The sequence below is a fragment of the Loa loa genome, assembly GCF_000183805.2.
Source record: "Loa loa unplaced genomic scaffold supercont3.157, whole genome shotgun sequence".
In the NCBI taxonomy this organism is placed as follows: Eukaryota; Metazoa; Nematoda; class Chromadorea; order Rhabditida; family Onchocercidae; genus Loa; species Loa loa.
This window is the reverse complement of record NW_018108337.1, coordinates 120,310-135,059: the sequence shown is the minus strand read 5'-3', so window position 1 is coordinate 135,059 and position 14,750 is coordinate 120,310. Positions and strand designations below refer to the sequence as shown.

At 34.7% G+C, this 14,750-nt stretch overlaps 2 protein-coding genes across 2 annotated transcripts; one reads left to right on the top strand and one right to left on the bottom strand.

The window, feature by feature from the left end:
- Window positions 1-1,491: 1,491 nt before the first annotated feature.
- Window positions 1,492-4,471, top strand: LOAG_07127 (hypothetical protein; the record flags this gene model as incomplete). Its single annotated transcript, XM_020447346.1, has 9 exons — window positions 1,492-1,822; window positions 1,914-2,005; window positions 2,334-2,450; window positions 2,706-2,921; window positions 3,345-3,491; window positions 3,676-3,800; window positions 3,880-4,013; window positions 4,134-4,230; window positions 4,348-4,471. Exons 1-9 carry the CDS (start codon window positions 1,591-1,593, stop codon window positions 4,469-4,471), a joined length of 1,284 nt encoding a protein of 427 aa, XP_020302414.1. The 5' UTR covers window positions 1,492-1,590.
- Window positions 4,472-7,293: 2,822 nt separating this feature from the next.
- Window positions 7,294-10,433, bottom strand: LOAG_07126 (hypothetical protein; the record flags this gene model as incomplete). Its single annotated transcript, XM_003142660.2, has 6 exons — window positions 7,294-7,502; window positions 8,571-8,766; window positions 9,055-9,130; window positions 9,389-9,476; window positions 9,608-9,662; window positions 10,104-10,433. 6 exons carry the CDS (start codon window positions 10,431-10,433, stop codon window positions 7,294-7,296), a joined length of 954 nt encoding a protein of 317 aa, XP_003142708.2.
- Window positions 10,434-14,750: the final 4,317 nt, after the last annotated feature.

The window sequence follows — 14,750 nt, the reverse complement described above, 5'->3', positions numbered from 1 at the left end:
AACAGCATGAAACCAGTGAAAATTCTCAGGATTTTAGTTGCAGTCGCTCTTCATAAGCAATAACAAAAATTTAGCCAGCATTTAGCATTTTAAAAAAACGCATCAAAACAATGTAGGAAACTGGAACGAAGCAACCCATGGGCTTGCGCTATTAGTCCATTATTCGATAAAACAAATTTATAATCGCATTTAGTGTTGGTAAGATCGAAAGATCAACCTTAATTTTCCAGTAAGGTCAAGGTTAAATCGCGCCTATTTAGTACTTACTCCCGTTGTTTTAACAGTCTTGAAATTTGAACTTATTGTACACGAACTACCAGTGATCTCACCAGTCCATCTAATGAAAACATTTCTAAAAAACCTGATATTAATTCACTAATTGTATTTGATGCATTTTAGGAAAAACATTTGATAAAAAAACCTGAGGTGAATTTACAAAGCACAATTCATTAAAATATAAATGTATAGAATCCATCAAAATGCAGATGTCTCTCCCGAATGAAATAAAAGTATGCTAATGGTAAATCAAATGATCCAAACTATCAGTAACTCGCACAGTCCGCCGAAAAATGCCAGCATCATATTAAGGACAAGTCACATGTATTGCATAACCTCCACGGGGAGATTCTCTTATTCTCTCCATGTAAATTTAGGTTAAATTATTCTGAATTTCAAAACAGTGAAGCTTCGGAATTTCTTTAGACAAAATAGTTCCAACGCTTATTTTTGTTTCGATAGAAGTCACAGATCTTCGCGCAAAATGATATATTATCTTTATAATGGCCATGCTGGATGTTGGCATAACATAAACAATGACTTAAATTCCAGCCACTAATATAACACTTGGTGGTTTGTTAATAGTAGAAATCTTAAGATTCCACCCAAACTTCATCACGAAAATACACCCAACTCGGGAGATGGGAAGAAAGAAGTAAAAAATTCATAAAGGAATGGTACATAAAAGTTCTTCATTGTTTGGCCCAAATGTTACCAATTGCCACACATGCAAGATTTAGGGAAAAATTCTCTTTCCAAATAAAATCTGTTATTGACGTTCATCAAGCGGCAAGATCATTCAGCGCGACTTTCCCCAAACCCCCCCCCTCCCCCCCTCCCCTGCACTCCTATTTCTTCAACTTCACCGTTTTGTTTGGCCGGTTGGTATTTGGCGACTAGCTGAAATTTTTAGCACAGATTTGTTATTAGGAGGGTTTATTTTCAAACAGCTCTGAACATCTGAAAAGGATTTGTGCATTAAATGGATGTACATGTTCTCAAGTGGGAGAATACTCTCATGTCAGATGACGGGATGGGAACAGAAAAGAACCGCTCGGTCTACAGAATTTAAGTAACAAATAAAAGAATTTAAGAGTATTCTAGTTCTGTGTCACAGAAAGAGGTAATAGGATACAAGATTGAGTACATGGGATAAAATGGGTCGCTTTGATAATCTGGACTACATTGATAGTATGCATAGTGATTTTTTTTTTCAATTTCAGAAGTGAAATTTGTACGATACACATGAATTATTGCCTGGACTCATATCGTTATGCAGATTACCACTTAAAGGCAAAAAAATGATCGTCGAAAATGAGTCAGTATCTGTCGATCTACTGTCTTTCCAATATCTTACTATTTGAATTAATTTGTTACACCATCATACAAAAAAGTCAAGCCATACGAATTGTTGGCACCTGGAGCTCTCGCAATGGTCGATTCTTCATCCTTGCTAAATTTGGTTTCCAACAAATAGATCCATTGGATATGGAGCATAGTTGTGGATTTGTTTATGGCAATGTATCGTCAGAGACAGTTAATGGAGGTAATTCTCATCTTTTTAGATTTTGCCTCACTCTAAACGATTAAAATTTGTTTGATATTTTTATTTTGCTGTTTGACCTTTATTGTTGTAGTGCGAGGAGTATTGATGATTGTGCCGAGAACAGTTATTAATGGATTTCTTGATAAAGCAGCGCTCGGACAGTCATGTGGCTCTTTGTTACAGGTATTTCAATAATGCATTGTGGAAGTTCTTGATGCTTACCTTTGTGGAGTTCATTAAAACATATAGTCCTTAACCATTTATGTTTATAATGGATTTCACACGTTCTGCTCTTTGCCGCATGTTTACAAATATGCAGTAATGCGAAATATTGGAAAAATTTGTTGATTCTTCTAAATATTCCTTCGCTTTCACAACTGCTTTACTATTCATTGTGACACGGTTATATCTTGCTAGGACTGTGCGTTTCGTTAGTGAGATTTATATTTTTGCCTAGAATTAGAATTTGTGTCAAGTGAAAGAAAGATGCCGATTTTTCTACTTCTTTCAGAATATCAGTTCACTTGCGTTTGAAAGGAAATGCCTTCCGAAGGGCAAAGGCGACCTCATGAGATGGATTCCTTGTCCAACAGGAAAACTCTGTGCTGAGGAAGACATGCCTGGGAAGGTTCCAATTTATTGTTATGTACTATTTTACTTTCTGTTTAACTGTTGCCTTTATGCTGCATTGGGCATAATTGTGCGAGACTTTGTTTTGCAAATATCTTGTTTTGTTCATTATAATCACTCAAATCGGAAACGTATTCAATTAAAAGTGAGTCAAAATTGACATAATCTTGGCGGGTAAGACGTATATGGCAGCTTTTTAGTTCAATCTAGCAAATTTACTTAACAAATAGTTGACATTGGCATTGCTCTTCAGGTAGTAAATGGTTCTCAGATGACTCTCAGGATTCACGAACCATCAACTCCTCAGTATTGGTATGTGATAATGGCTGCTTGTTATTTGGATGCTTACTGCTCGTGGAAATCGTCAGTTAAGGAGGTTATTGTACATTATGATTTATGGCTTACGAACGGAAGCCCTTTCATGCCTTATTTGGATCCATTCGGCCATCAGTTCAGCTTTGAAGAGCAAGTATGCTTCAGTTTTTTTCTCTGAATAAAATCACACTTTTGTTTGAAAGTTAGTAAACGATATTGTATGACTTTCGGTTTCTTTTTTTTCTCGAAAGCGTTTTCTGATCAGTTCCTTGTTAACATGGTCATTTGCAGAATTCTGCTGAGATATACATGCTTTTTTTTATACTATATGTAGCGGTTTGGTTTTGTCAGTGGCGTTCTGTGATATTATGCAACTCTGCATCGGTTTTCCCTCGCCATCAGCTTCTTAACTATGTTATTGTATTGAAAGCATTCGGTCTAACTTTGCATTGCATAAATGTTATCATATTCTCTTTTGATGGCCAGACAAGCTTCAAGCTTATTTAAACACAAGGATTATTATGGATTTTCAGACAACATTGCTAACTTTGAAGATGTAATATATTTTTGTTTTCAGGGAGTTTTGTTTGCTCGCCTTCTTGGTGAGATCGCTCGCTTGATGTCAACGTGCCTTCTTTGCTTACTGCTCATATTACTTAGTTGCGGTTGGTCATTCGGCAGCAGGAGTGGAATTTTATTACATCCAAAAGTTATTGTTACTTGGGTGCTTCTTACGTCTGCTCATTTTCTGCTTTTTTTTCATCAATTCTGTATGTTTTTGTCTTATTTATGTTTCTAAAACGTTTGGATGGTTTTCATTCTCGATAAGCTCCCTAGTACTTGAGACTTTTTTCCTTTTTCTAGCTTCATTTTCAATTTTTGCATATTATTTGTTAAAAAATATGCAGTTTTTCGTTGACGACGTGCTGCAAGATATCGATATATTTAAATCTTGGTCAGGCTACGCAATGATTGTAATTCGTTTATTACAAGCGCTCTGGTTCTTGGTACAAATTTGTCGCCTGATAAATGAGTTAGTTCTCCTTTAATGGCTTCACTATTGCTAAGCAACTGCGAATGTTCATCATAATTTTCATCCATCTAAATTGCAGAGAGAGTGATGAGCAGAAAGCAATTTTCTTGGCACATTTCGGTGCTGGTTTTCTTGTATGGTTTGTTTATATCCTAGGCCTTGGAATTATTGCTTCTTTTATATCTGCTCTGTGGAGATTTAAAATGATCCTTGGTAAGCTATAACTTCATCTGTCTTCTATTATCTAACTTTCCTTTTAATCTGCTTACAGTTGTCAAATATCTGTTTGTAAATGCATTATTTCATTGTTATCATTACTGTCGTTTTTTTCAGTCATAACTATGACAGCAAATTTTGCGGCAGTCGCTTGCTTAGTACATTTATTTTGGCCAACTAGTTCAAATCAGCATTATTTTCTGGCGGATATCACGTAAGCAATTCTCATTTTCTTCACCACTTGTTATGAGTTTTGAAGGTAATATCAACTCATAGAACACGAGTTAGTTTTATAATTGATGCAATTTTTAGCAACCTGAATCATATTTAGATTACACAGACGGTTCGTCCTGACTGATGATAATGAAGGCGAGGATTTTGAGAATCTGCTGATTAGTGATAGTGCTGATACTGATACGGATAGTCTTGTTAGTGGCGTATTAGAAAATATTTGAGTTCATTCTTAATCGTTGACTTAATTTTTTAACTGATACTCTTGTTAGTGGCGTATTTATTTTATTTTTTATTTCAATGCCTTATTTATTTTTGGCATTGTTGAGAAATATGAATATGTGCTTTGGGAATACGGGATTATTTTATTGACCTGGAATAAATCTTACTATAATATCTCTTTATTGCTCGATTTTGCTTTTATACTGTTTATCTTCGGTGTTGGCACTCATATTTTGATGCGTTCTTTAGAAAACTCATGCTGTGATTTTTGTCACCAAAAAGAGATTTATTTCATTAAGTTGTGTTTGCTGCAGGATTGGCGGGTAAATGATGGTATGAACTTGTTTAATTTCTTTCTTTGATGTGTTGTTATTTACTTTTCGGTTACTGCACTTTATTTTACGTATTTTCTTAAATTGATTGTAGTAAACGCATTAAATTGATTGAAGTGAACTTCGAGTAATAAGCTGCTAATTGATTAGTAATAAATTCCGCACATGTCGTCGTTACATATCACAACAACGAATTCCGTGAAGTTAGTTATGAAGTACCCATTTCAGTTACCAATGCAAATAGCTATATTTCTTGCGCAAAATGACCACTCACTTCTATGCTTTCTCCTTTTTTTTGATTGCGCTGAGCTTCTCGACCCTTTTAAAGACAAGTGATAAGTTCCTTTTAAAGACAAGTGTTTCTGTTTCACGCATTCCAGTGAGTGAGAAAAAAAAATCAAGTTATTTGCATGAAGTAAGAGCACGCAAATAGAAGGTGACATTCATATAGAGTTCGACGATCATCGAGCGACATGATTTTCGGAAGTTTATTGTATTAAATAAAATTGTCTACCTATTTTGAGAATGAAAAATTCGTTCTTGGTAACAAAAAGAAATAATTTTAATAACATTGCTGCCAAAAGGGAAAATTTGGCAGTAGTGTTTCTAAAATATATAGAATTTGTTTCTTTTTTTTAAATATAGAGAATTTGTCTTAAAGCCACGCAGTAATCATAAATGTAGAAGCAATCCTAGTCATTTATTTATTTCCTTCTCTCCGTCTGGAATACATTGTCTGTTTTCATGGTACCAAGCTAAAAAGATTGGGAATCATTCGCGATCTTCACTGGACACTGTTGACATATCGAACCATATGCATGAAAAATCATAGAAAAGAAAATGACTGCCAACGAAAATATTTACTGCACTAGTGATTAGTAACTAGAGCGATGGGATACATAAAATTGTATGGAATAAGACTATTGGAAAATTAAAATTGCCAGGATCAGGACTACATAATAAACCAGCGCATCAAATTTCCAGTCTGTCTACATGTGTGTTGTAGGTATCGTTCCGAAGGAGCACCATGATACTAACCATTTAAATTTCTTCGATTAATTCACCATCATTTGAGAACTTGCTGTTTAGATCGCCTGGACCTTGTCTTAGGAGAGGGATAAATTGGTAAAACACGAGAAAGGGAAAAAGGAGCAGCGAGGCATTTTTTAATGAGCGAGGAAAAACACCACAAAAGACAGGCAGCGAACTGTGATGTTCAAACATCCCATCATTCCTATGTAACTTTTATAATATTAAAAGTTTCTATGATGAGTATGGTAAGGTCAGTAATTATCACCTTTGCTCTTAACTGTTATTCAGCTTAAAATAATTTTTTTGGATTGAATTCCATTGCAAGTTAATTAACATTTGGCATAAATCCTGCTGTGCAATTTGGCTTCTGTGAAGCCCGGTAAAGTTTCCGGTAATTTAGGCTACCTTTTGAACAGCCAATATGTTACAGCACGCTTTTAATATACGAGCACACTTATACGGTTGTACTTCAACGCTATCGAACTATCACTTTGTAAACAAGATCAATACTTAATTTCGTGAAACTAAAAATTTTAAGCTGCTAACATATTTAATACCAATAAATGGCACACCTCGATCAATACAAAACGCTTTTTCCCAACGAAAAATTCTTTGAAGAAAAGGTTGTTTCTTATTCAAACAAAAATTGAATCAATGATTCGTAATTAAATTAAAAATTTCCTTTTTCACAACAAATTGTTTGATATGAAATGATAATACATAACATATTTCACTAAGCCAGCAGCATTTCTCTCCGCCAATAAAACACTATTGTTGCCGATAAACAAAACTAGAATTCACCTTTTCTTTTTGAGCTATATAAGTTTTTCACTAACTGATAACGTTTTTTATTAAAGTTTGCATCCGACAACCCTTCATCGATTATATGCAGCAGGCATGAAATGTAATAACAGTCTGATTAATTCAATTATTTTTTAGAAAAACAGCAATTTATTATTGGAATAGAAAGGGAAAATTAATCTTAGGATGTGCCAAATGATAATTCAGTAATTTTTATGTGAAGTGCTTTAATATACCTTCCTTTTCTATCTTTTATATGAATGTTGACTAAAGAGCAACGGATGCCCACAGAACAGTGGAAAGCAGTGAGTTTGACTCCATGATACTGGATTTATAAGCGGATTGAATCCCATGATACTGTTTGTCAATAGATTTACATTACTGGCTGTTTGATTTGATATATTAATCTGAAAAGTCTTATTAGTTTTTACGTGATAATTCTTGACAGAAAATGACTGAAATGATGTTTTAAATGACGATAAATTGGAATAATTTCTTCATCAAAGACTGTGTATAGCTCATGTATGTATGATATTTACGCTTTCCTCAACCTCTACTAATTCCGACACATCGGTTTACATTGATGGAAAACTTCGAAGTGCTGGTAAAACGCTAGAAGGTCATCCACGAAATGTGTATACTTGGGAAAGCAGTGAGTATCAAAATATAATTACCTTATTTTCCGTAACTGTTCGACTCCAACTGCATTTTATTTTCTGACCGTTTATCTCTTTTCCGTGCATAAACATGATGGCTCGAGTGGCAGCATCCTTAGTCAAATATCGTACGAATGCATATCCCTGTTGTTTGAATAATCTCACTTCGGTGACAGTAGCAATTGCGGAAAACGGTTGCATAAGTTCTTCATCTGCATTTATCCATAGATCACATAAGATCTTTTTTACAGTCATCCAATTCTCAGAATTGATGCATTTTTCAAGATTTGTCTGTAGCAACGTATAAATCTAAATCTTCCGACAACATAATTTTAACTAAATGACATAATCTTCCAAATTATTGCATCTTAAAGTTTTTGTTGCAGTCTACATATTCTATTTAAAAAAAAACTGAGAGAGACTCGTTTCAGGCAAATTCGCTAGGAAACAAGTTCGCTACAAAGCAAATCAATAAGAAACAAGCAAAAAGTAGGAAACAGGTTTCATCCCTTTCATCTTTTCGATTTAATTAGGTTCATTGCATTTCTTTTTTTTTGTCGAAGGAAGCCACAAAGGAAGAAGGATTTGGATGAACGGATTTATCCTTTTTGAGAATTTTGAATTTGAAAGTTTTATAGAGGACCACGGGTGCAGAACTTCCTTTCCACCAAATTTTCAAACTTTTATGTGTGAGCACGACCGATCAAGAATTTGCTGAAAATCTTGCATCTTACCTCATAACGAGAAAAATACCATTAGATCCCTAGAAAACTGGATTAAGGATATGCTACTTGCGAGATATAGTAATAAATTAATAGCTTTTAAATTCAATTTTTTGATTTCTTGTGGATCAAGTTGTGGTCGATGAAGGATAGCTTGAAATGAAGGAGTATATGCAGTAGTTGACGAGAAATATTAATAAATCGAAAACTTTTTTGTTAGGCAGTAATTTCTTTCAAAGGCCAAAGACCAATCCCTCTGTAAAATCAAACAAGTTTCAACTTTTTGAGTCAAACTGAGATTTCGTTATCATTGATTTAACGAATCACTGTTGACGGCATGTGTCAGACGATATGATACATGAATTAAATCTACACAATTAGCAATATATTTGCAAATTGTCATTATTAACATTTTTAACACAAAACCACAAACCGACCGGAAAAACGGCAGCTGTGATGTGATTGAAGAAGAACGAAACCCAGGTAGTGGGCTGATGTTCCGAAACAGTTACAACAAATAGTATATCAATTTTCATATAACCGTACAGAAAAGTTTACCTGTGGTAGCAGGCGAAATGCCGCCTACATAGACGGATGTGTTGGTAGCATGGGTTGCGTTGAATATATTATCGTATGTCGGTGGCTTCATGGCATACTCCTCGCCCCCATCAAATCTGCGTACTGCCCAGTTTGTACGTATTGGTCGTCGTCCAATCATCTGACCGTTCATTTTTTCGATGGCTTTCTCCGCATTCTGAAAATTGAAGCACTTTTAATATGAAACAGTGCAATAGATCTCTTGCTAGGCCAGCACTTCTCTGCATTCGAAGAACTGAGAGAAAAAACTGGCAGGAAATAAAAGATTTCATGTTTTTAGGTTGTTGCTATAAAGTGTGCATCGACCACTTACAATTAAGTAGAGTGGAAAGTGATCCACTATAAAATGGGGAAAAGAAAGGATGAAAGGAAGACCAGTGCCTTAATTTTTTTTAGTAAATAGTAAAAAAGACCTTGAGTCAACGTAAAACATGAACGAACTTACTTCCTTGACAGCGAATGACACAAAGCCATAACTTTTAGATTTCAGTGTTTGAGGGTCTCTGATCACTTTGGCCTCACTGAAACATGAATTTTTCAGCATGGAGTGTGTTCTCCGTGCCAAAAAACAACATTTACTAGAATTGTACGACAAACAATTAGGGGTAACTACTGGAAATTCGATCCAGGAGAACTAGTGATGATGTATGTATACAATAAAGAAAAGAGAACTTAAGTGTTCAGAAAATACTGCAACCAACGGCAATAAACGTTGGTAAAAGCAAAAGTTCATGGCAAGGATGTAAAGAGGTAAATTGTAAGAGGGTCTGAAAACTGACGAAATTTCTCCAAAACTTTCAAAGGCTGCTTTCAGCGTACAACTGTCTACTTCGGTCGCAAGGTCGCCAACAAATACATGGAAATTCTCTGAAATAAATCAAAACTGAGTTGGTTTCGTACGATTGCCAATCTGATGGTCATCAATTTCCTTTTTCCATTTTTATCAAATAATTCAATTTCATTTTAAACGTAATTCAATATTTCAATTTTAAACATACTATTCGTGTTCACTTTTGGTGACTGACTTCTTGGACACATATTTGCTCTCGATTCCTGCAAGCATATTATTGTCAATGCGCTTGCCATTTTGCTATTCGTAAGTACTTTCTCTGTACGAAATTTAGCTTCCATGTGTCATTTGCAGTGAAGAAATGACAACGTTTTTAAATGACCCCGCTTGGCTTTAAAAAAATATTTCTAAATGTTTCTAGCAAATCAAAACACCCTGTCAATTGTTGGACATTACGATAATGCAATTCGAGTCACCAAATATGTTGCAAATATATGATATGGGATATACGAGGTCGATTTACATCGTAAATCTTCATGACACCTTAAATGCCAGCCTGGACAGGCATACAATTGGTTAATATTAGGAAATAAGTGCACTAAAGGATCAAAAGACTTTTGTGAAGTATCTCCAAAAACGTCAAAATGGCTTTCGCTAAATGAAGCTGTAAGAAAATTGTTGTGAAAAGAAGCCTTTGAACATACGGTGATAGATCGCTGATATGGATTGTAGTATAAAGCGCCTGTGGGAGAACTTGAAGACGACTGAGAGAGAAGGAATATTGGGATGCCTTCGAATGTATTCGTAGCTGATGGGAGCATTGGTATTGGCTGGTTATATTGACTGGTTAAATTTATATGCTGCTGTAGTGGCTGACATCCAGAATTAAACATTACTACCGAAGTGGAACAGATCGGCGATATTTTATTTCCAGTCAAATGGGTTGATACCGCTGCTGAAGCTGTGCTAAGTAAATTCAGTTGCTGAGTCGTTAATGCCGAATTATTTATCTGTGGTAATGCTGCCGTTGTCATGATTTTTTTTTGCTAAATAACCGGTGAATATTGAAGTCAAGTCTTCTGATATCAACACTGATTGCTGCTGCGAAAATGAAGATGTACTGCTACAGTCATTTGTTGGATATGGGCGCTTCAGGTTTATTACTCATTCCAAAATCCTTCTTCGCAGGGTTTTTTCTGAAAAATACCAGAAGTGGAAAATATCTTAAAATATTCAATCATTAGTTTGAATGTCTTTTCTTTAATTGACAATTCAGCAGAAGCAATGCTTTTGAAATGTGCTAAAAAAACACTTTGTACCTTACATTAAACGAAATTACCATTTTCTTTTACTAAAGGAATGTTATTGATGAATAGAATGAAATCCATGATATTTTCTTATATTTCCACTTTTCAACAGTGTTGGAAAAAATCGGAAAAAGAAATAGATATCATTGGAGAGTTCCTGAAGTCAGTGGTCACATTCTTATTTGTAAAATGTTATTCGTTCACAACTAATGAAAAAAAAACAGCATGCTCGAAAGTCAGAAGCGATTCTGTTAAGTTTAATAAAAGAACAAGGAAGAAACTGAAAAAAAATGATCATAAGCAGTAGTGACAATGAGACTAGTTATGGAAATATTGCATTAATAATAGTGGTACTAATTGAGATAAGTAATATGTGAGGAATGTCATCACAAAAATAAATCGTTTTTCCAAAACAACGGTCATTGAAAACCAACAGTTACTGCATATGCGGAAAGAGTTTATCGCATTCAACTCCGATTACACAATGACGCCTAGCCTATCAATTATTTAAATCATTAATGCAAAAACCAACGTGATTTGATGATATCCCCCAACACATTGCATTTGTTCGATTTAGACTAATCCTAAGATAACAACTATCCAATAGTAAAAATTGATTCAAAGAAATCACTTTTCGTAATTGACAGTATCTTGTCTCGGTAAGTTTCACACCAGCAAGATTTGGAAGTACACTACAGTCTAAACAGGATTATATGTCCTAAAAAAGTAATCATTGAATATGGAAATGACAAATTAAAGGTTAAGAGAATCGAGTAGCGTTATAGCAAAATCCACCTGTCGCTTTTAAAGGTTATTCATCATTCTAATTACCGATGAAGCGGCGGCGAAGTTCGAGGATAATGTTCAATTTTTCATTACAAAATAATGGAAAAAAGCGCTGGTGTAAATCAGAAGCATAATCCATTCTCAGACTCTTTCGTGGGCGCAATGAGTTAGCATAAGTTATAAATTAGCATTTCGTCATGTTACTGGGGAGATATTTGCCGAATGGAAGTATTAAGAGCTTGAACAATTTTAAACACTGACTATTTGCTCATTTCAGTGACTTTCAACATAGCTTTTAAAGCTAATGGCTCGAAGAGTTTTAGAAATAAAATAAAAACTAAACTAAAAAAACGAAAGAAATAATAGTAGGAAGGTTGGAAATCGCAGGGTGCAATTCTTAGCTTTTTCCCGGGTACTACATATCCATTCATTTTCTGAATATGCTTCACAAATGTGAACATTTCCACTCCTTCGTCTCATCATCCAGCTTCGCGCAAAAAGTCTTTATTGTCGAACATATTTCACTGAAAGTGCTAATGAAAGACTGAGATTATCCAGTCCTTTACGCGTTATCATCTCTACTTCACTATCTCGTAAAGTTTGTGTTTTAAAATTAAAAAGTGTTCCAAAGCTCAATCCGTCGATAGGTTATCGTAATATAGCAAGAAATAAGTAATAGAAGTCGTATGCAATCAGAACTACATGTCAGCGGTTGCATAATTATGATTCTTTTTTGATTTTTGTTGAATGAATTTCCCTGCATATACAAGTATTATGCATTTGTATCTTTACGTCCGAAACTGTATCATGTGAACCAGAGAAAATATAAAATTCGAGTTTTGTGCTTCTCTTATCTATTATCTGAACTGGATGAGTAGAAAGTGACATGAAAACTATTGATTTATTTGTTTGACCTACTTTGATGATATAATAACGAATATGGTGGAACAATCTGGAAGAAGATAGATGAAGTGTTGAAGAAGACCACAGGTCAGAATCTATAATAATAAGCTGCATGATGCATACATGGTAATAAGATTCTTAGGCCTACAAGTTTAATAGGGATGGAAGCATCACAAATGTATGCCTAAGCATAGGATTCATTACAGCACAACATGTTACAATGCCACATCACATACGTACGTAACCCATAGAACTGCGAATGCTCATACACAGAAGTAGACGAAAACGGATCGGTTCAACTCGCATTCACTTACATGGTGTGTGTTCATACAAAAATCATGGTAATAAGAAATGGCTTTTCAATTTTGTCACGATTTATTTTCTTTACTAAACAACCACAACAGTTCCACATTGATTCTTTAAGCATTTCATTTCTTCTAAAGAAGAGGTAAAAGTTCAAAGGAAGCTTTGGCCATCTCAAGTCCTATCCTTCGCTGTCTTGCTTAATCACTGCAAATGGTATCACTTCCCTAGTGAATTGTTATCATACATCTTATCATAAACCGCTACCTTCAATTTGGAACTGTACTGCATTGGTTTCAAAACAATTATCTGGAAGAGTTTCATGATCATCAGTGATTATCAGTAAGTCAATCGTGGTGCAACGGTTGATTCGTAACCGATTTTTCAGTAAATTATACTTTTCTAAAATTCCGACTGATTCCTCCATTAGTATTTTGTTCTCTTTCAGAAACCAACAACTTTAATTTTGACACCAATTAATCGATCCAATTAATTACTAACACTGTCCAAACAATTAAGTACCTTACATTTTGTTTTTCTATCTAACACGATTTACAGTAGAATGCAATTCGCATGACGGAAGCAATGTGATGGGTGTGCTTATTAGGTATTCGCAGATATAGTTCTTAAATTGGATATATGTATCACATTTTCGGTCATTTCGAGTTGTAAGAAAAAGTTCCCACAACGTGGACAGTAACCAGGATGAGGTTGCGCTTATATTAAATGATCACACGATGAAATCACTTCTTTTCAAAAATTTAAATATTTGGTCGTGAACATTGTCACAGAAGGGAAACAACAATAGCGAACTATTTACAATCAAATAGTTCCATCCGGTAATAATAAATGCGAATGTCAACTAATAATGAAAAATATTGTAGAAAGGAAGAAGTGAACAGATGATAGTCAAAACTGGAATCATGATGGCCTAATATTATCCGAAAGTATTAAAATCTGTATGAGATTGCGATTAAGGTAGGAAACGGTTAACTTTAGGGACAAATACAATTTGAAACTTTTGAGAGGAATGCGACTAAAAGAACAAGACGGTCGAAAAGTAGTAATGACTGTTGAAGTTTATATCAAATAAAAAAAAGTGGAAGAGTGATATCGAGAATTGATACAAAGATGAAGGGAGCAAGTAAAATAGACGCCGAAATGATTCAGAATGGGTAAAGAGATGTAATCGGGGCAATATATTTGTTGTCATTTATTTTCAAAGCCAATTAGAATTTCATTGTCGACCAAGTGACCAGTAGTAATCAGCATTCATTTGGCTGAATAGTCTGATCATTTGATGTTCCATCTCACCACACAGCTCATACGACAACCTTCGTCTGCCATTTCCTCTTTTTTATCATCATTACAAGTCACTATCACTACCTTTTCCCATCTCAGTAATTCATCACTACTATTCATTACTCAACACTATCAATGAAGAATCATTATTGCCTACATTTGTCACACCACAGAGACAGACACACACACACACATACACATACGCATACACACACATATACACACACCAACCTATTTCTCTGTCTGTTACTGAAGCAGTCAAATGACACATTAGTTCGGCATTGTAGACTTATTTTGTGAGAATAAGCTTTTGATGTTGCTGTTTTACATACAATAAGCCAAGTATTCGACTAAAATATAAAAAAAAATAGTAAATGTCCATTTCAGGAAATCAAATCCTCAACTATAAATGGACAGTGAAAATGGAAATGTAATTTTCAGTTTGTGAACATATTTGGGAATGAGAAAGTAATGATAAGTGAGTGAACGCATCCACTGATTTCCAGCTTAATTTAAAAAAAAAAAAAAAAAACTCGAGCAGTGCAATGTGTGCACAGCTTCTCACATCCCTTCCTTTTCATGATTCTATCCCACCACTGAGCTCTTTATTGAACCAAATGAAGTCTATTAGTCTCACCACTCTTACAGGTAGTATGACTTTCATCCGATATTTTGTTAGTAAAAACAGTCATGAAGAAAAGAATTTTAAACCATCCGATGGTAATCAATGCAGTAAGACCATATATCACG